The sequence below is a fragment of the Tenebrio molitor genome, chromosome 4, assembly GCF_963966145.1.
Source record: "Tenebrio molitor chromosome 4, icTenMoli1.1, whole genome shotgun sequence".
Classification (NCBI taxonomy): Eukaryota; Metazoa; Arthropoda; class Insecta; order Coleoptera; family Tenebrionidae; genus Tenebrio; species Tenebrio molitor.
In genome coordinates, this window is record NC_091049.1 from 26,746,611 (window position 1) to 26,768,769 (window position 22,159).

The 22,159-nt window shown below is 40.4% G+C and overlaps 3 protein-coding genes across 3 annotated transcripts; all 3 read left to right on the forward strand.

Moving 5' to 3' along the window:
- The first annotated feature begins 7,722 nt into the window (after positions 1–7,722).
- Positions 7,723–15,166, forward strand: LOC138129424 (fatty acid synthase-like). The gene is given in 18 exon segments (XM_069045717.1): positions 7,723–8,195; positions 8,243–8,446; positions 8,522–9,475; positions 9,523–9,778; positions 9,848–10,008; positions 10,060–10,289; positions 10,337–10,697; positions 10,744–11,001; positions 11,049–12,039; positions 12,091–12,221; positions 12,271–12,427; positions 12,477–13,076; positions 13,140–13,354; positions 13,397–13,648; positions 13,693–13,846; positions 13,897–14,252; positions 14,300–14,606; positions 14,656–15,166. Coding segments are annotated over 18 exon segments (6,336 nt in total). The 3' UTR covers positions 14,932–15,166.
- Positions 15,167–18,067: 2,901 nt separating this feature from the next.
- LOC138129425 (odorant receptor 43a-like) lies at positions 18,068–20,256 on the forward strand. The gene is made up of 4 exons (XM_069045718.1): positions 18,068–18,248; positions 18,303–18,879; positions 18,933–19,134; positions 19,183–20,256. The coding sequence occupies exons 1-4, from the start codon at positions 18,068–18,070 to the stop codon at positions 19,369–19,371; spliced, it is 1,149 nt and encodes a 382-aa protein (XP_068901819.1). The 3' UTR covers positions 19,372–20,256.
- On the forward strand, positions 19,860–21,525 carry LOC138129426 (odorant receptor 4-like). Its single transcript, XM_069045719.1, has 6 exons — positions 19,860–20,043; positions 20,092–20,232; positions 20,290–20,674; positions 20,758–20,958; positions 21,011–21,164; positions 21,213–21,525. Exons 1-6 carry the CDS (start codon positions 19,860–19,862, stop codon positions 21,264–21,266), a joined length of 1,119 nt encoding a protein of 372 aa, XP_068901820.1. The 3' UTR covers positions 21,267–21,525.
- Positions 21,526–22,159: the final 634 nt, after the last annotated feature.

Below are 22,159 nucleotides of genomic sequence, written 5' to 3' on the forward strand. Positions count from 1 at the left end.
TTGCAGCACTTGGCTGACGCCTCGTGCTTCACATTTCGGCCTCATACCTGAAAAGTGATCTGCCAGCACTACTCATATGAAAATAACTCGTAATATCGATTACATATTAAAGATTTCAGGCTTCATGATTGTGGTAGAGAATCCTTGCGCAGTTGCAGGTCTTGGAATAGATCTTGACCAGTATTTGTAGAACGTCACACCTAAGTTTTTTTTTTTTTGTTCAGGCTGGATTTTGATTTGGTTTGGGTTTGAGTCTTCAGGATTTCGTAGTTTCAAGTTCTTTCTTATTTTCTTTGCCTGCATTGTTCTAACATATCAAGGATCAAGTACGATGGGTTGCATACCGAACACTCCTGGATATCGATAGAGCACGACATCAACCGACTAGCACATCCGTGTCCCATTTTAACGATTTCTGTGTGAGCAAGCCTATGATCTGACATGCACCTTTTATCCGTTTCTAATGAAAGATTTACAAGAAGGGGAATAATCCATGGGCGTCCAATACTTAACAGGAAGAGTATGAGTTTTACTCACTCGTGTTCTCGCGCTTGCATTACTGAACACAATTGGTGAGTTATTGCCGAATGCAAAAATTTTATATGATTTCTTGCAATTAGGCGTCTTTAGGAAGACAAAGAAAATGAAATAATTCGAACAAAATTGGAACGATGAGAACAAGATAAATGTACAAACTTTGTAAGAATAATCACCACAGGGATACTTACCAGATAAGACTAGGAAATCGCTACGAACCCAGTCGAAGGAGAAGACAAAATAGAAGAGAGCTGGATGAAAATAAAAACGAATATATTGGAAACGGTACGTGAAGCACTAAGTGTGTACAAGGAAACTTGATAAACATAAAATATGAAATATAAAAACACCAGCAGAAAAGAAGATATTAAGGAAGATACCAAATAAGACCCTGAAAAATAGAGCAAGGAGTAGAGATATTAGAAAAACATGTAAGATAGATAATAATTTAAATGAGTGGGTAAAAGGAGGAAAATAGAATGGAAAAAGCATATAGAAAGAATGACAGACGCACGCCAATGCTAATGTCAGGTCAAGCTTAAATAAAAGAAATAGTCATTAATTAAACTTTTACTGGACTGGACTTACACCAACAAAAACAATGATTGAGTTATTTCAAGCAGTCGCTGAACGTCTTTATTCCTCTTCACACGCACAGTTGGTAGCTACCATGTCGCAGAATTATTAAATGTAATAAAAGCAACTCTCAAGTAATCGTGAGTATTCTGTGATTCTGGATCATCCGTGAGCAACAACATGGATAGAAGGCGAGATCAGCAAGTTCAATAAGTGCATCACTTCTCTCAAGCTGTCATAGCTTTGTTAAGATTTCAACGCATGTGGCCTCAAAACAACGAATATGTGACAGTGTGCGAAATGTTGAAAACTTTGTTAATATATTGCCCAACCACTTGGTTTGGATTTGCAACTGGAGCATATGTCCTCGTACAATATCTGAGTAAGTTGGAGGTTGAAACCTTTTTTCCGTTAACTTTCCGGAGGTTATTTCAGACAACGCCAACATTAATTTCACTGATAGCATCGTGGTCTTTTTCACGGGAGTCTTTCTCAGTTACGCCTTTGTGTTATACTTTATAAAAGTTAACGATTTTGTTGACCTTGCTAAAGATCTTGGAAATTTTCGACAATTTGGGGAACCGGAAAATTTGGTCGAATTCAAAGAACAGCACAACAAACGCGTTAAACTTTTGTACGGCTATTGCGTCGTGGGTTTACTAGTCTATTCGGCTGTAAGCTACCTCGAAGAGCCGTACTGCAGAAGAAAATACGACGAGCAGAATGCAAGAGATGTGTGTGGTTTTCTGGTACCCGTGTGGCTACCTTTCGATCTAAGCGACCCCATTATTAAACACATCGTATTTTCACTGCAAGCATTCTGTATCCTATTGGTACTCTTAGCAGCTATTTTGGGCACCTATTTTGCTGTAACTTGCGTCGATTTCATAACAGTCAGAATTGAACACTTACAAAATGTTCTGGAAAATATTGAGGTACTACCACGTGGCTTAAAGATGAACAAGTTGAAGTGGTCGGTTCAGTACCATGTTCGCATTTTGAGGTACCAGTTTCACTCACCGTGACATGTCCAATATTGATTTTTTTGTAGACTTACTGAAAAATTCAACGATTGTTTCGGCAGTCTCAATGCAGTGCATTACGTTCTGTCCTCAATAATCCTAGGTATATTGAACCATCAAATCTTGCAAGTAAATAGTGTAAAAAGCGTTAGTACCGTCTTCTGAACTTTATTTTCTCTACTTCAGCAAATGGAGATTAAAGCAGTGATACATCTTCTGGGCTGGTTGGTCACTCTAAGTTTGTTATCCAATAGTGGACAAACCCTGATAGATGAGGTACTTCCGTTATCCGTAATTAAGAATCGCATTCTAACTGTTCTGATCACAGAGTACTTCATTATCTCAAGTAATCTACTCCTTAAACTGGTACGAATACGATGCCGAAATTAATTTCTACATAAGGATGATGATGATGAGGTCACAAACGCCGCTTGGTGTCAAAGCTGGAATTTTTTATGTGTTTTCGTTCGAGTTTCTTCTAGCTGTGAGTACCACAACGTGTTATTTCTTAAATTTTAATTTATCTTTACAGATTTTGCAAGCTTCGTATACGTACATGATGATTCTAACGGAGATTGACAACGAACTCTGGAACTAAATGAAGCATCGAAACTGACGTTTCACAAGATTTTGCACAAGGTTTGAAGAGATGAGCGAATTTTGATGTCACCACATCACCAAGTCGACAACATTGATAATGTCTACAATTTCAATAAATCTCACACCATAGATATATAAGGGGAAGATACAGCCATTCCATATAAACGTATTTCGTTGCTTGGGAAAACATATCAACGATTCCGGTACTATCCTCCATTTTTCTCTAGCACACAATTAATGTATTCTTGTCTTGTTTCCATACATCTGCACTTGAATAGAGAAGTACCTCGTATTCGTCTAGTTGACTGATAATTGAGAAACGTCATCGTGACAAATTATTTGTGAATAATTTTTTGCTTTAAAGATGAAGACCTGTATTGTATGTTCCACTCCTTACAATTTTTCAAATAAAGAAATATCCTTTCATGGATATACAATATACCTAACTCATGGAAAACGCTAGGAATAATATATTTGTTAATCACATGCGTGCGACTGAAATAGAAACAAAAGGTACGTCTTGTCCCCAGTACTTGACCTATTGCTGTATCTTATGTCTCACACATACAAAATGCGTCATCTTTTGCGTCACGTTCTTACTTAGTTCCCTTGCAAGCTGGTGACTAGTTCGTAAGCTAAAACTTTACCTGAAGAAATACTATCTAGCAGTGAAGGCCTCATCAAAATATGTACCGTCATTCTTTAGTTATTAGCAGACAAGTGATGCGTACAAACGTACAAATTTTGTGTTTTATAATATGTTGGTGCTGAACTGCTGAAATGAAACAAACATGAATTTTTTTATTGTTCTCTTAGCAAAAAAAAATATATTTAAAAAACCGCATTTTTGTGTTATATTATGTGAATTTGGAACAGCTATATCTAAAAGAAATGCTTGCTTCTGTTGTTTATTTAAAATAATAATCTCTGGTCTGTTATGCTTAATATGTATGTCAGTTAAAACTTTCTGTTGTATAACTATAATGTGGTTGTGTATTCTTTAATAAATTGAATTTAAGAGCTAAATTCATGTGTATAATTTTAGCGAATATATCATGACGTTTCTTATATTCGCTTTGAGCCAAAACGGTGCAAGAAGAAATGATGTGTTCAATTGTTTCCCCTTCAGTTCCACAAATCCTACATCTATCAATGATCGATTGCAAAACGGCATATGTGTTTTTTATAATTTCTTGTATCTATAACACGATCTTGAATTGCAAATATAAAACCCTCCGTCTCAGGGTGAATATTTGATTTCTTAAGCCATGCCTGAGAAGCCTGAATATTAATTTCTGGTTGTTCCAGTTCTTTAAAATATCTCCCATGTAAAAGGGAAATAATTTTTTTAGTGAAACAATTTGATTGTGTTGCAGTATTTCTAGATTTGAAAAACCCCTACCACCGTTTTCGCGTGGTAAATTAAATTTTTGAATAGAAGATTTGTGGTGATGTTTACTAAATTTGGTAAAAGGAAATCTGGTTTTAATGTTTATATTCTGTAAATTAGTTTTGGACCATTTTACAACACCAAAAAAATAGGTCAGCAATGGAACAGCATATGTATTGACTGCTTTAATTAAATTATTACCGTTTAATTTTGATTTTAAAAGAGATTTAATTCTTAAATAAAATTGCTTTTCTAAATTTTCTTTTATAATTGAGTGTTGAATATGATTTGATTGATTAATACCTAAATATTTATAAAATTCTCCTTTATTTAAATTTTTAATGATTTCTCCTTCTTGAGTTATATTTCTAAATTTTCGTAATGACCGCGACATATTGATTGCGTTTTACATTTATCAATACCAAAACTCATCCCAATATCATTTGAGAAATTTTCAGTTATTGTTAACAAAGATAAAATGTGATTCTTTTTAGATGCATAAAGTTTTATGTCATCCATATAAAGAAGGTGATTTAATTTGGATAGTGTCGTATTATTAAGTCAAATATTAATAGATTTGTCAAAGGATTAATGGCTAGAAAAAACCATAAAGGGCTTAAAGAATCTCCCTTTTAATTTGAATAGGCTAGGATTTTAATTTAATATTGTTTATTGATAAATTTAAAGTAGTTCTCCAAAATGTCATAACATGGAATAAAAAGTTAATCAAATCCAAATTAACTTTATAACTTTTAAGAATTTTAAGTAACCATGAATCATAGGCTTTTTTGTAATCTATGAATGCGGTATAAATATGTTTTTTATTTTTTCGCTCTTGTTCCATTATTACCGTATCTATTATGAGTTGTTCTTTACAACCAAAACACTCCTTAACACAACCTTTTTGTTCTTCATTAAGTATATTTAATTTTTGACAATGGTCATTGTTTTGTCGAAAATTCTCATTGGTGACAAAACATTGGTCCTTCGAGCCGGATTCGGTACCGTATCGTCAATCCAACAAGTGAATCAATCAAGAAAAGTGGTCGTGTCCAGAACTCATGCCCAAAAACACCCAACTCAAAAAAGTACATTCGCTGATGAAAATTCTCATCGGTGACAAAACAGTCATAAATTATTACTTTAATGCAAGATGTCATAATTTTATAAATGGTAGGCAGACATGTGATTCGTCTATATTTTGATGGATTTTTAGTATCGGAATCTTTTGGTTTCAGATATGTTATACCATGAGCCAAAAACTCAGAGAATGTGTTAGGTTCCCTAATAAATCAGTTAATGTGATCAAGTACCCACTGAGTGTGGTAATAAAACTCATTTATTTCACTGGCGAAAATCAATAAATAAGATTTATTTTTTTAATTTGGGACGGTCTTAGATAATAGTATATTATGATACGAGTCTTATAAGAAGCATTCTATCGCACGCACGGGTTTACAGCACGACGAACGTAGCGAGGAGTGCCCTAAAGGAGTAAGTGCGATAAAATGCCTTATAAACGAGATGTCATACAGTATTTTTTCTACTTTGCCACTTTTTCAATTAAAAAAAAAATTTTAAACCATTAAAGTTGAAGGATTCCACCCAAGGTCACGTCTGCGGTCTGCCGCGACACCACAGTATCCGTTAACATTAAAAAATGAAATGTCACTGTTTCTATTATTATTAATAATAATAATAGAAACAGTGACATTTCATTTTTTAACTATAATTAGCACGCCTTTTCCTATTACGATACGCAAAACAGTATCGTAATAGCATCAGTACGAACGCAAAGTAGAAATTTTTTTGTAATAAATAACACGTGGGCTAAAGCATATCACAGGAAACTCGTGTGATTACAGATGAACTCGAACTAACGCCCTCGTCATTTGCAATCTTCACACTCGAGTCCTGTAATATTGCTTTTATCCCACTAATTATGTAAATAACTATTAACTCGGCTGCGGCTTGGTGGCCGCATGGCTGTCGGAGAAAGTACTCCGAGGTCGCGGTCCCGATGCTAGTGGGTTCGAATCTCACCGAAGGGGGAGGATTTTTTTAAAGGAAGGAACCTGCGCCGCGCCATGGATGTGTGTGTATGTCTCCTCGGGGCTGACGGTAGGGTGGTGGAAGGAAGAATCAACACTTTCGGCCACCACCGCGAGGTCAGCACGGGTTCGAGTCCCGTCGGGAAAAGGCGCCCATGGGTGTATAAATGTTGTTGTGTATTTCTGTGAATGTGAGGTGGAATGGGCGTGGGTGGCCGGGGAAAGTGCCCCGGAGCCCCGTCGCATCACCTGAAGAGAGGATAGGCAAAGGAACAAGAAAAATGAATTGGAAAAACGGCCGACCGAAAGGTACCGTAAAAGCCGTATGGCAAAAAACGGGAATGGCAATTAAAAAAAAAAATATATTAACTCACTCTACCGAATAAACAGTTGTTTACCTGGGTTGTTATGAAATTAATAAATACGGTTTAAAACGTCAGAATTGAATAAAAAAATGAATTAATATAATATTAAATAATTATTTATTTATCCTTCCATGCTGAAAGAAATAAACATGAAATTTCACGACGATTCTTTAGTTGAGATTAGTCGAGGATTCCTGAGCCTTTTCAGCTCCACTGACGGGAAGATTCGGAACGAGTACGGTGAGGATGGGTACGGAAGGAAGGTGGTAGGTTCTGAGGGGTAGATACTGACCCAGCATTCGCCTTATCTGTGATATGAGATCTGTGGTCATGTCACGATGTGATGATGTGGGAAAATCCCTGAAAAAACCCACACCCCAGGTCAGGCGGCCCCGGGATTAGAACCCGGGACCACCCGAGTACAAAGTGGCGCGCTACGCGCTTGGCCACGATGCTCGGTTCCAGACCTTGCAGCGTTAACATTATAAGCGCCTCTGAAGTTTGAAAATCACAGAGATGGTAAAAATTTCCTCTTGGAGAGTTTCAGTAGAGCAGGACATCTATCCTCAGTCTGAGGTTAAAATGATGAAACGTTTTCGCAAGCAGCAATCACTGCTTCACTTTCGTGAACCAAGACAATTCTTTGTGTGTTTATGTGACTTAACAACAAATATTGTTGTTCGCAAACAGGAAACCCGGGTCAGACAAGATTAAAATGCGATACTTAGTCATTTTTTATTAGGACTTTAAATTTGAAATACATTAATCGGAAAATTGCATAGAGGCGCATTACAATGCAATATACGCAGACAACCTTGTTTATTTCATTTCTTAAATTTCCACTCCCCGCTTCAGTCACTTTGCCATATAAATTAAGCAAAATAACAGAATTCAAATGTCAGTTTTGTGGTACTCAGGTAGTTTACCAGCAAGGTAAGTGACCAAGACATTTCTTGCATTGTTACTTGTTTTTAACATTTGGTGACAATTTTTTATCTATTCTTATCTGCCTAATAATGATTAGTGTTACAGTTAGTGACATATGTCATAGCATAGAGATGTAGACTGACAAAGCAAAACATGTCAAGTTTTAAGCTCTTAGGGATTCTTCGTGAATTCCATTTTTTCAATTTACTTTCTTGCTTTTCTAAGATTATAACATTTTTGTCCAACAAGTAAAGATGGACGCGAGTCAACCTCACGCTAGATCCGGGGAACCTAACTTCGAGTACAGCCGATGGTTCTCCTCTGCTCCTCCGGGCGAAGAAGTAGTCATTTCCGGCATGTCTGGTCGCTTTCCGGATTCCAGATCCATTCACGAATTTCGCGACAAGCTCTTCAGTAAAACGGACATGATGAACGATCGACGCTGGAAACTTGACCACCCTGAAATACCACAGAGGGGAGGCAAAATCCCCAACGTGGACCGCTTCGACGCCGGATACTTCGGGGTGCACCACCGGCAAACCAACATTATGGACCCCATGATGAGGATCTTGTTGGAGACGGTGGTGGAGGCGATCATGGACGCCGGAATGAATCCCTCCGAGATAGAAGGTTCGAGAACGGGAGTCTTCGTTGGTACGTGTTGGTCGGAGATGGAACACACCATCCTGACGGGTATTACAGAACCGCAGAGATTTGGAATGACGGGGTACGTTTCGACGGCGGTACTGTCGGTACTGAGTCAGTGCGTTTTAGGTACTTGCGTTCTCTGAACGCGCACAGGATCAGCTACTTTCTGAAACTAAAAGGTCCGGCGTGCATCGTGGACACAGCTTGCAGCAGTTCTCTGAACGTGTTGGACTTGGCGTTCAAAGCCATCCGGAGTGGACGATGCGACAGTGCTATAGTTGCCGGTAGCAATATAATCCTACATCCGAGCAACACAATTCAATATTTCCGGTATTGCTGTCTGTATTTACGTTTGAAGGTGTTTACATATATCGGTGCTTACTAAAGGTTGGGAGTACTGAGTAGTGAAGGCGTCTGTCGCGTGTTTGACCAAGACGCCAACGGCTTCGTCAGAAGTGATACCGTCGCGTGCATCTTCCTCCAAAGAACGAAGAATGCGCGTCGGGTCTACGCCCAAATCATCAACACCAAAGCCAATTCTGACGGTTTCAAAAAACAAGGTATCAACTTCCCTTCGAAGATAGCGCAGAAGCAACTTTTGGACGAAATCTACGACGAGAGCGGGGTCCACCCCTCCAAACTCGGCTTCTTAGAGGCGCACGGCACCGGCACCCTAGCCGGAGATCCCCAAGAAGTCGAAGCCATCGACCACGCCTTGGCCAAAAAATGCGACCAACCTCTCTTGGTCGGTGCGGTCAAGTCGAATATCGGCCACACAGAATCAGCTTCTGGAGTCTGTTCCGTCATCAAAGTGTTGATCGCAATGGACACTGGGTCGATTGCTCCTAATATCAACCTAAAAGAGATCAAGACGGGCATGGAGGGATTCCAGCTAGGTAGAATGAAGGTGGTACTCGATTTGACAGAGTTAGAAGGCGACGAGGCTCTGGTGGGAATCAACAATTTTGGTTTAGGAGGTAATAACTGTCACGCGGTGCTCAAAAGGTTCAAAAAGAAGAAAGTCGACGGAGGAGTACCCAGAGATGACGTTCCCAGATTGGTCTGCGTTAGTGGGAGGACAGAAGACGCAGTTTTGTCTGTGTTGAACGATGTCAACAGTAGAAATCTTGACGCGGAACACGTTGGTATTCTCCATCAAATTTACAAAATGAATCTTGCCAATCACATTTATCGAGGTTTCACAATAGCGTCGAAGAACGGTCCTCTTAGAACATCTTCGAAATTCTTTTCCTTTCAACACAAACCTCTTTACGTCTATTTTGGCCAATTTGAACGCTCCTTCAAGCTTGTAGGTTCCTATCTTATGCATTTCACAATCTTCAAAAATACAATCTCCAGGTAAGTCTTCTTCGTCGAAGATTCACCCTAGTCCATTTTATTTGAAGAATCGATAACATTTTGGCAACCAAAAACGTCAACATCTTGGACACGATTTTGAAGGATCAAATCCAAAAAGACAACCTCCTCGGTGCCATCGCCATGCAAGTCGGACTCGTGGATCTCTTGAAAACGTTAGAACTGCTCCCGACCGCAGTGTATGGCGACTCTTGGGGCAAGATAGTGAGCGATTACTACTACGACCTCATCACCATAGAAGAAGCGGCATTGACAGCCTACAAGATCAGTCAAGAACCCTCGAACATCCATTTCGACGACATCGCCAAATTCAATAGTTTGCTTAAACCGGTTCCCAAAAGACAAGACCGATACTTTAGTAAAAATTTAAAAAATCTAGAGTTGCGCGGCCACGAAACGTTGCTCAAAATCCCGAAAAATTCGTTAGTCTTGAATGTTTCCGACCAAAAATTAGACAACAAAGACGTCTTGCTTTTGGAAGGCAACCTCGTCAACTTTTTGGAGATTTTGGGAAGGTACCTGTCTAAATCCAGATTGTAGGTTGCTTTTAACTTAAACTCTTGTAGATTGTATGAATGCGGTTACAATCCTCAATTGCACAAGTTGTATCCAGAAGTCGTGTACCCTGTCAGTCGAGGGACTGCCATGATCTCGCCCATGGTCAAGTGGGACCACGCTAAGAGCTGGTTCGGTTACGAGTTTACTGAGTTCATTGCATCAGGAGTGGAACAGATGGAATACAACGTCTCGACCGACTACGAAGAGTTCAAGCACATAGCGGGACACGTGATTGATGGTTTGTTGATCTACGTCTTAGCACAACTTGCTGACATTAAGTTTCAGGTCGCAACTTGTTCCCCGCCTCGGAATTTTTGTATTTAGTGTGGCAGACCCTTTCCCAAAGTTGGAAGTTGTCAGTTATCAACTTTCCTGTGATTTTCGAAGATTGCAAATTCATCCGAGCTGTGACGATGCCAAAAAGTAGTTTCATCAAACTCTTCGTTACCATCCAGAGAGGCAGTGGCAACTTTGAAGTCATGCACAATGGCATGGTTGTTGTAACCGGTCGAATTTACCACTGTTCTAATGTGAGTCAAGAACAAACGAATTTAAAACCATTTCATCTGTGCAGCGAAGATGCGACTCAAATTTTGGAACAAGACGAGATCTACAAAGAACTCAACCTTCGAGGCTACAATTACAGGCAGGACTGACAATATTGTGTAGATTTTTTCATAGATCCTGATCAGTGGTATCTTTAAGGGTATTGCGAGGTGTGATATAGGTGCCTCCACCGGTCTGGTCAAGTGGGAGAACAATTGGAGCACCTTCGTGGATAAAATGCTTCAAATGAAGATCCTTCAAGTTGACAGCAGATTGCTCTATGTTCCTGTAGGGATAAAGAAGTTATCAATTGATCCGTTGAAACACTTAGAAGTTGTTGACAGTTTTAAAGATAATGAACCTCTGATTCCCGTGCACGTCTACAAAGATTGCAACATGATAAAGTATGATTTGGTGCCAACCTGGACGCTTTTAAATAATTCTTGCGCAGATCTGGTGGAATTGAAATTCGTTGGCTCACAGTAAAATCCATTTCCAAGAAGAAACCTAATTTGGAGCCAGTTTTGGAGAAATACGAGTTCGTTCCGAATCAGGGGTCGCTCGACTTGTCCCAGCTGATAAGAATCAACATTCAAATCATCTTCGAGAATAGTCTAGAAAGTCAGTTCAAATCTGTTGAACTTCTGGAGGGGTCTGAAGAAATTCTTTCGCCTCTGGTTTGTAAAGTGCTAGACGACGTCCCTGTCGTCACTCCTGATCTGATAATCTCCACCAAAACTGACTTGGATCCGATTCCTGGTGTCAAAATCGAACAATTTGTTCTAACTCCTGAGAGCAACTTGCTTTTGATCATCGCCACTAAACTTCTACAAAAACCATTTTCCTTAAAACAGGTGTTAAATTCTCTTCATCCTAAAGGTTTTGTCTTGACTAGAGAAAAAGTCGATTTTGAGATCTCGGATTTGGACAATATCGAAGTTGTGACCGAGTACAAGACGGCCCAAGAGAAATTGATCCTTTTTAAGAAGTGTGAAGAAAAAATTGAGAAGAAGTTTGTCGAGGTGTCATCGAACAATTTCGAGTGGTTGTCCCAGTTGCAAAACTTTTTGAAATCTGAAGCCAATGTCGTTGTTTACGGTCAAAATCGCGAACCTGACAGCTTGATCGGATTGGTCAACTGTCTCAGGAAGGAACCGGGGGGACACAAGGTAAAGTGTTTCTTAATGATCGACGAGGCGCCAGATTTCGACCCTAGACAACCTTTCTATGGAGATCAATTGAGAAAAAATCTCGCCATAAACATTTACAAATCGGGCAAATGGGGGACTTACAGACACTTGCTGTTGGAAGAGCTGCAAGAAGTGGAATGTGAGCATTGTTTCGGTAACGTTTTAGCAAAGGGAGACTTGTCGAACATGAGATGGTTGGAAGGGTCGCCAATTGACGAGTCCCAACTTCTCAAAACCCAAGTCCTCATCTATGTAAGTACAGTTTATTTTAACTGACGATGATGACTTCGCACTCCTTTGCAGAACTACTATTCCGCTATCAACTTCAAAGATATCATGCTGGCGACAGGTCGCATCGGTGCGGAAAATATTACCACAGACCGCATCGAAGAAGAGTGTCTAATAGGCTTCGAGTTCGCCGGATTAGATCCGAAGTAAATTTCCAAACAAATATCGCACGTTTCTACGATTTCTTGATTCAAGGGGGCGCCGAGTAATGGGAATTGTTGACAATCGTGGGATTGCAACTCACGTCAGAGGTGATTCTCAGTTGTTGTGGGCGGTACCCGAGTCTTGGAGCTTGGAAGACGCAGCCACCATCCCCATTGTCTACTCCACAGTGATTTACGCTTTGCTTATGGTGAAATTCTCAAACTAAGAATATGCCTTTTAACCCACTAACCTTGCAGGCCGTAGACCTCAAACCCAAGAGTACCGTCTTGATTCACTCTGGTACCGGCGGAATCGGTCTCGCCGCATTGAACGTCTGTCTCCACCACCAGTTCGAAATCTACGTCACCGTCGGGACTCAAGACAAGCGAGACTTTCTTCGAAAGCACTACCCCCAGATTCCTGAAAGTCACATCGGCAACTCTCGCGATACCTCTTTCGAGGAAATGATCAAAGCCGGTACTAAAAATCGCGGTGTTGACGCCGTGTTGAATTCTTTGAGCGAAGATAAGCTCAGAGCATCGGTGAGATGCTTGGCGCGCGGCGGACGCTTCTTAGACATCGGTAAGTTCGACCTTGCGAACGACTCGAGTCTCAACCTTCTCTTGATCGAACGAGGAGCAAGCTACCACGGAATCATGTTGGACCAGATATTCAAAAACTCGCCGGAATTAAAAGCGAAACTTGTCGACGCTTTATACAAAGGTATTCACGATGGGTACGTTAAGCCCTTACCGAGGGTCGTGTTGGGTAGAGACGAACTGGTGCAGGCGTTCAAATACATGACCCCTGGGAAGCACATAGGGAAGGTGTTGGTGAAAGTGAGGGACGAAGGAGATGTGCGAGATGTTGGACCCAAAAGGTTATTCCCGGCGCTTCCGAGGTGAGTACTGTAATAGAAGAGGTCCACACACATCTTTGAGGCGCACCTGTGGTACTAATTAGTGTAATTGCATTGAAGATTCACCTGTGAATTGACCAAGTCGTACGTCATCATTGGGGGGTTGGGAGGAGTCGGTTTGGAATTGGCCGATTGGCTGGTCTTGAGAGAAGCTAAAAAATTGGTCTTGGTCTCCAGATCTGGAGTACGAACCGGATACCAAGCCCAAAGGATAAGGTAAGTTTGTAAATTTGATAATCTTCTCTTAACTCCCTCCAGACTTTGGAGGTCTTACGGCGTTGAGGTTATAATTTCGACGCGCGACGTCACAACCAAGCAAGGCTGTCTCGATTTGATCAAAGAAGCTACAGAACTAGGTCCCATCGACGCCATCTTCAATCTGGCCGTGGTCTTGAAAGATGCGCTTCTGAAGGACCAAACCGAAGAGACATTCCGCCTGTCCTTGGCCCCCAAAGCTGGAACCACCACCTATTTGGATCAAATAACTCGCGAGATCTGTCCACATTTGAGGTCAGTACTGAGTAAGCTTCCCAGATTGTGATTATCTGGTTTAGGTATTTCGTCATCTTCTCTTCGGTTTCTTGCGGTCGCGGCAACGCCGGTCAGACCAACTACGGCATGGCCAACTCGATCATGGAAAGGATTTGTGAGAGGAGAAAACGTGATGGATTTCCAGCTTTGGCGATCCAGTGGGGCACCATCGGAGACGTACGTTAAAATCAATGAGAGTTGAGGAGTTTTGACTGTTGTTGTTCAAGGTGGGAATCGTTGCCAAGATGCAGAAGGAGAACAAGGAAGTGGCGATCGGTGGTACTTTTCAACAGAAGATCTCGAGTTGTCTGGAAGTGCTGGAGAGGTTCTTGAAGCAAGACAATCCGATTGTCGCCAGCATGTTGGTCGCAGAGAAGCGCAATAGGAGTCACGGTGTGATCAGCGCTGTCGAAGTCGTTGCCAACGTCTTGGGCATCAAGGACATCAAGACCGTGAGTCAACATGCTACCCTGGCCGAGCTGGGGATCGACTCGATGGTGGGCACTGAAGTTGTCGAACTTTTGGAGAAGGAGTTCGAGACTTACATCACCACCAAAGACGTCCGGTGCTTGAGTTTTGCCAAGTAAAAACTTCAAAATTGTGGTACACTTGACTCTACCGACATTCCAGATTGACAGAGATCGAGTCGAAGAAGAAGGTTGGGAAAGAAAAGTGTCTGAACAAGACGCAACAAGGCAACGCCATGCTCATGCAGTTCATACCAGACAGCCAAGCCGATCGTAGACCGATTGTAAAACTCTCCGGTGAAGGTCAAGACAAGCATGCACAAACGGTTTTAGTCTTTCCGGGAATTCAAGGAGTCTTTACGCGCCTTGGCGGTCTGGTAGAAAGTCTCCATGCTCAAGTTTTGGGAGTGCAGTACAGCTATCAGGAGCCAGAAGACTCTATAGAAGGAATTGCAAAAACAATCTTTCCAGTTAGTTGAAGTACTCTACTAAGCAATTGAGAGTATGCTTTATTTTTAGCACGTTGAAGACAAGATATCCAGAGACAAACCGTTGACTTTAATCGGTTACTCTTTCGGCACCTTAGTCAGTCTAGAATTCCTTAGTTTACTAGAGAGTAGAGGTTATGCTGGTAAACTCGTTTTAATCGATGGTTCACCGACATATACACGGTCGTCTATATTAAAATCTCTTCCGGGCGACACAGAAGTCGAGTTCCACACAAATCTCGTCTGCAAAATTTTTTCGATGTTGATACCGGTGGATTTGCTGGCCCCGTACAAGGTATTACTATGATACACTTAGTTTCCGGTCTAGATAGTGCTGTTTCAGGCCAAGTTTTTAAAATGTTCTGATTTTGACGAAATGTGCGATCTAGCTTTGACGTTGATACCTTTCGAAGTTGCCATTCGAGAAAAATTGGAGAAGCAAGCGATGGTGGTGTTGTATAAACGACTCAAGGCCGCCATAAATTACAAATATTCCCACAACAAAATTCAATCGAGAGCGTACTTGTTCAAGGCCAAGTACGCCATAGCGCCAAGCGAAGAAGAAGATTATCAATTGACGAAAGTGTGCGAGCATTCCGTACAAGTTGTCACTGTGGATGGTGATCACGTGACAATATTGAGCCAACCAGAGCTGGTGCAAGGCATCAATAAGATTGTATCATAAAGTTTCTATAAAAGTTGTATTTTACAAGTCACTTCTTTATTGACAATACCTTTGGACAGTTTTGACCCCAATTCCTAGATAGAAGTATTTGTCAATGGTTTCGTATTCTATGGGTATTTAGATGGAGAACTTTGTACGTATTTTCGGAGGTTTGAAACATTGGAAGTAACAAGGTTACAAAAATGAACCCTTGAGGTGCTCTAAAAGTGACGAGCCAAATTTTGGTACAAATGCATAGGTACAACAAGAGTGTTTGTTTTGCGATCGGAAAAAAAAGGAAATAGTTATTTTCAATACAAGTGAGCTAAGTAGTGCATTTAATCACGAGTGCGGAAGTTGGGCGTCTGAGCCGAAGGTAAGGGCACCAACTATACGAGTGATTAAATGTACGTTTGCACATGCGTGTTGAATCTGATTTTTTCCATGATCATAAAATTGAGCATTTTTTTGTCATAAATCAAAATGACAAAAACATGACAAGAGTAAAAAATGAGGATATATTGACGTAAACTGTACATACCTAGCATTATCTATGTGCATCACTATTTTTCATAATTGTTAAAATCACTGAAACAATAACTTCTACAAAATTAGCCCAACAGGGAACTCACGAAAACAGTTTTTCAAAAAACAAAACGTGGATCAACAAAATTCCAAACAAAAGAGGTTAAGTTGTTAGGCTTTGCGTGTTTGTTGTTGGTTTACTGATTTTTCCAGAAGTTTATCCCACGCAATTTCACGTTTTTTCGTTAAGTGAAATTTAAATAACAGATTAAAAATTTAAATAAGTCAAAAATAAGACAAACTTAGTTATTAATATTCAGAAAGTAGTTTAAAAAAATTGAAAAAATTATTTGGCGCCCCCAATCGGCAAACACGCAACACATTCACTTTGCTCACTAGTGAGAAAATATTTTTTCCTCACTAGTGATTCAATTGGCATCTTTGTTCACTATTTTCAGTGAGCAAAGACCACGGAAATTCAATGATCATGGAAAAAATATATTTAGCTTCGACTGCATATTTAAAATTTCAGGCTTCATGATTGTGGGAGAGAATCCTTGCGCAGTTGCAGATCTTGGAATAGATCTTGACCAGTATTGGTAGAACGTCACACCAAAGTATATTTTTGTCTGTTCAAGATGGATTTTGATTTGGTTTGAGTTTGAATCTTCAGGATTTCGTAGTTTCAAGTTCCTTCTTATTTTCTTTACCTGCAGATTTAATGGGCAGATATGAGCAGAAATTGGTCTTGCTTCAAGTGCAATCTCGCCAAGTGAAATCTTCTTGTCCTTTGCACTGTTCTGACGTATCAAATATCAAGTACGACGGGTCGCATACCGAACACTCCTGGATATCGATAGAGCACGATAACAACCGACTAGCAGATCCGTGTCACATTTTAATGATTTCTGTGCGAGCAAGCCTGTGATTTGACGTGCACTTTTTATCCGTTACTAATGAAAAATTTACAAGAAGGGGAAGAAACCATGGGCGTCTAATACTTAACAGGAAGAGTGCTTGTACGATGTAGCAACCCATTTAAATCATAATTTCAATCCTTTGTAGTTGTAGGAAAGCACCTAGCTGCAAAAAGAATTCTTAATGGACATTGTTACTAATTATTCCGTGATGGTTTGTCGATAGCATTTACATTTTTAATTTTGCTTTCAAATCATTTTCCAGTAAAATTTTTATTGTATCTCACAACGATACTCTATCGGAATTTCAAAGCAAATTATTCCTTTTGAACCTGAGAACAATTATTTGAAAAGCTGTTGTAAAATATATGCAGCTAGTTGGTCTTCACTCCGAAAGATTTCATCTTCATCTAGATCTTGCTCTTCACCAGAGCTTGATTTTGATCTAGCCCATTGGAATCAAGTAAATGTAATTTCAATCTAACATATTCCAAATATTTGCTAAAATATGCTCCGACTTGTGTCAACTTTTTCGTCACGTCCTTACTTAGCTATAAGCAGACAAGTAATGCGTACAAATGCACAAATCTTGTCTTTTATAATATGTTAGTGCTGAGATAAAACAAACATTAATTTTTTATTGTTCTCTTAGTAAAATTAACAACAAACGCATTCTTTTTTGGTAGTGTTACTACCGGCCCTCTGGAGCGGTAGATCTGTCGAATCCACCTTCAGGGCCGGTGCCGATTTGTAGCCTCTTCCACGCCGGAGTGACTCTAGAAAGAGCCCGTTGGATCCCGCCTCTCAACGTGGTCTCGAAAAACAGCATCGTCTTTCTGTCTAACTCGCTTTTACGGAGCCGCAGTCTTTTTTGTAGAGGGAGTGGAGAGGAGAGAACGAAACGAACACGTTTAGAGCGTGAACGAAAGTGGGCCGAATTTCGGCAGGCGTCACTTCCTTGTGGGAAACACAAACAGAGTCCTCTCATTCGCCGACCAACCCTGCCCGAGATCAATAGATTAAAGCCTCAGTTGTTTTTTTTATTTCTTGCATTGACTAATAGTGTAAAAATAAAATACAGCTGATCTAAAAAGCGTAATGCTTCAGTTAGATATTGCAAGACTCCAGTAATAATTAAAGGAGACTGTCAGTCTACAAATCAAGTGTCCCCCTAGATCTCCTTGTTGTTAGTAAAAAATTGAGTCTCCTTTGACTTTGCTATTTCTTATGCTAAACAATCAATCAAAGCTTCCAGACATTGTTAATTTTTCATCGTCGCACCAACACAAAACCAACAACCTGTCACGAAACGCTTCAGTGTTGCACAACTCCTCAACATGTCCCCAAATCACATTTTTCTCAGCTTCACTGTTAGCGTGCTAAGAATCTCGAATTTATGGCCGAATAAAGACCACCACGTTTACACAAAATGGCGACTATTCAAAGACACTTCTCTCATTTTGTCGCTGATGCCTTGCGCCCTACCGATCTTGGCCGACTTCGTGCTGCAGCTCCACGGTACTACCACCTTTCAAAACCTATCCACTTGTAAACAACTGTACCTACTCCTAGGAGACGTACACAACCTGACGTCCCTCACCGAAAACATAATCGCCTTGACTTGCATCATCGGAATGATCTACATGACAATCTGCTTCATCCAAAAGCGCCGGCTCATCAAGAAACTGGTTGCTCAACTGGATCACTTCACCGCTTTCAGCGACTCCTCGAGCCTCGTGGAAACCGACAGAAAGGCCAATCTCTACGCTAAAGTGTTTCTGTTTTATGGAATCGCAGGTAACATAGTGTACATGACGATGCCTTACTTGAACATCGACAAGTGTCGGTACCAGCGAGAGCAGAACATGGTAGATCTTGACATTCCTTGCGGCCTGGTCACCAGGTGTTGGTTTCCGTTCAAGTTCGACTACACCCCTGTTTTTGAAATTGTCTTTGTCCACCAGTTCTACACTTGCACCATGGTCTCCGTGGTGATTCTAAACTTAACCATGTTGCTGTGCGGTTTTCTGATGCACATCACCAACCAACTCAAGCATTTGAGAAGATTCATTGTCGAACTCAAGTTTCCCGAAGAGAAACTACTGGAGAAATTGCACTTTTGCGTCAAGTACCACACCGCCATAATCACGTAAGTCGTTACTTATCATTATTGATAAAGTAGTAGTAAGGTGGCAACTTAAGTTATTCAGAAAACACCAACGAAGCTTTCAGCAGAATGATGATGCTCCATCTGACTCTTACATCTCTAGTCATCAGCGCTCTTTGTTTCGAAATTCTGATCGTTGACAATTTCTTCGATTCTTTGAGATTCAGTTTGCACCTTCTCGGCTGGTTGATTTTGCTCCTGCTGATATGCTACTACGGACAAACTCTCATCGACGAAGTAAGTGACTTAAACAGCATGACTTAAGCGTGTCTGTACCAATTGCAGAGCGTAGCTGTGGCTGAAGACATTTACTCTGTGCCTTGGTACCTAGCTCCGGTGCGTGTCCAAAGACACATCTACATAATCTTGATGAGGACTCAAAAACCTCTCACACTAAATGCCGCCAACATGGGAATTATGGCCTTCGCCACCTTCTTAAGAGTAGGTGAAGGCGGTGACTCATCAACTTCTTGACTGTCTTATTTTAGGTCATAAGTTCTGCATATTCGTACTTCACTCTATTACTAAATATGAAAGCATAAGAATTTTTTTTGGTAGAACAGATTTGGTTGTAGTTGAGTAGAAGAGTCCACATATTTCTAGATATCTTCACAGAAGGTTTGCACATTTCCAAATGAATATTTGTTCCCAGAAGGACTAGACTCAAGGTGAGAGAACTCTTCAGAAGGATCAGAACAGCAGTTGATTGCTTCCGTTGACAACGTAGATGGTGTGCAAAATGCCAATCTCTTAACAATTTGCAAAAGTCCCTCTCTTGTCCTTCACTGCACGCAGTAGCATTTTAAACATAAAAGTGACAGAAGGTCGATAAAAAGTGGACGCCAAAGACATATCAAATCAAAGCGGAACACACTGAAGTATTCAAATACAATAACACCCTTTCAGAACTACAATTGAAACGTCACATACATCGATGCAAACACCTCATTTGTTAGACCACCATGTCCGAAACTGAGCACCTAAGTTTCAACATCTTAACGTTGAGAGTAATAATGATGTGGCCACCAAACGGTCACGTGACACACAGCTACAACCTCAAGAGTTTGTCCCTGCTGCTGATTATTTATTTCAGCGCTTGGACTGTTTTCAACGGTATCGTGAGGACGACATTTATAGAATCTGACGGTTATGACGCTCTCATTCAACGAGTCATTGCGCTTATCGATTTTGCAGGATGTATCTACATGAGATACTGTTTCCTCGAGAAAATTCGAGACGTTAACGTTTTGATTGAACAGCTCGGTGAGTTTGAAAAGTTCTGTCCCAAAGAAGAAATTGTGGCGACTGATGAAGCAGTAGAATATTACAGCAAAGGTAATCCAAACGTCTTGACAAGAAAATAGAGAACAAAATGTCATGTCTCTTTTCCAGCGATCATCATTTATTGGTTCTTTGGCAACGTGATGAACTGCATTGTCCCACTAGTTGACAGAAGCCAATGCAAACTGCAACGTAAATCTGATTTGTATCGAGAAAGAGATCCTTGCGGTCTGATGGCTCGTTGTTTTTATCCCTTCGACGTTTCGGGAAATCTCTTCCCGCTCGCCTATTTTATTCAAGTTTATACTTGTGGGATCATCACTTATTACGTTGTGGTTTTATCTATGACACTGGTGGGTTTAATGATGCATGTGTTGACTCAATTAAGATACTGTCGTAAACTCGTACGTCGTTTGGACAAGGTCATCAAAGAAGAACCGGAAGATATCGAAAAGAGTGTACGACAAATTGTCTTGTACCACATCAAAATAATCAAGTAAGTAAATAAACTAAAACAATGTTGACAACAATGTATGTATTGTATTTTCCCATTGAACTCCAAATACTTTACAATTGCAGGTACTGGGACAAAACCAACGAAGCTTTCAGTACCATGATGATACTCCATTTGACCCTCACATCTCTCGTAATAAGCGCCCTCGGTTTTGAAATACTCATCGTCGATAATTTCAACGACTCTTTGAGATTTGTTTTGCACTTGCTCGGTTGGTTGGTACTTCTACTGCTGATCTGCTTTTACGGCCAAATCCTCATTGACGAGTACTTTCTTACACTAAATTGACTTCATTTTTTAATTTTGTACCTTGTAGAGTACCGCTGTAGCTAAAGATATTTATTTCGTATCGTGGTACCGAGCTCCTGGAGACGTCCAAAAAGATGTCCGAATGATTCTGATGAGATCCCAGAAGGCACTCACTCTCACTGCTGCCAACATGGGAGTCATGTCGTTTCCAAATTTCTTGAGAGTGAGTCACTGATTACTCATTAGTTGGAATGTCATCTAGTGCTTCTAGGTCATCAGTTCCACCTATTCGTACTTCACTTTGTTGTTGAACATCAAAACGTAAGAAGATAAACGAAAAGGGGCCTCAAGCACTTTACAATGATGACACCACACAATTCAGAAATTATTTGCGGACATTTTTTGATCAATCGAGATCTCTACCCTACAAGAACGCCAGATCTTACGCAGTTTGATTATTACCTGTTTCCTCATTTAAAAAACACCGTTTTCAAGGAACCTGTCCACACAATTAATGAGTTTTAAAGTTTTATATCTTATTAGGGAATACTCAAAAATTCAAATCCATTTGTCAAACAGTTTTCTGTTAAAAGCTCTTCAAATAAAACGTGTTTGTGGATTTTTAGCAATGGCAAATATTGAGCATCGCGCTGTTATTAAACTGTTGCACCTTAACGGCTTAAAGCGTGCTGAAATTTTTAAAAAAATGCAGAGTGTATTGGGCGAAAATGCTCCATCATATGCGACCGTAAAAAAATTGGGTGACTGATTTTAAACATGGTCGTACCAGCATTCAAGAGGAACACCGCTCTGGACACCCAAAAAATGTCACTCCACTAGAAATGGTGGCCAAAATCCACGATATGGCCTTGAAAGACAGACGATTGAAATTGTCTGAAATAGCTATTATTGTGGGGATTTCAAAAGAGAGAGTGTTCAATATTTTAACCCAAGAATTGGGTATGAGAAAGCCATCGGTGCAATGGGTGCCGCGGTTGCTTTACACTCGATCAAAACTGTTCGAATGTAAATTTCGCAAGAGTGTCTGACCCTGCTATACCCCTGAAACAAAACTACGATTCAAGTAATGGACAGAACGTTGTGGCTCGGCTCCAAAGAAAGTGATGGCCATGAAACAACTGGCAAGGTGATGGGCTGATGGCATCAGTTTTCTGGGAGGCAAAAGGCATTTTGATGGTAGATTATCTTTGAATATTA

Bases quoted from the DNA above. Each gene is read 5' to 3' on its own strand.
- LOC138129426 (XM_069045719.1), top strand. From the start codon at position 19,860: ATGTCCGAAACTGAGCACCTAAGTTTCAACATCTTAACGTTGAGAGTA. The intron at 20,044-20,091 runs GTTATGACGCTC...TCGATTTTGCAG, and splicing joins GACATTTATAGAATCTGACG to GATGTATCTACATGAGATAC. The intron at 20,675-20,757 runs GTAAGTAAATAA...TTACAATTGCAG, and splicing joins TACCACATCAAAATAATCAA to GTACTGGGACAAAACCAACG.
- LOC138129425 (XM_069045718.1), top strand. From the start codon at position 18,068: ATGTCCCCAAATCACATTTTTCTCAGCTTCACTGTTAGCGTGCTAAGA. The intron at 18,249-18,302 runs GTACTACCACCT...ACCTACTCCTAG, and splicing joins CTTCGTGCTGCAGCTCCACG to GAGACGTACACAACCTGACG. The intron at 19,135-19,182 runs GTAAGTGACTTA...TACCAATTGCAG, and splicing joins GACAAACTCTCATCGACGAA to AGCGTAGCTGTGGCTGAAGA.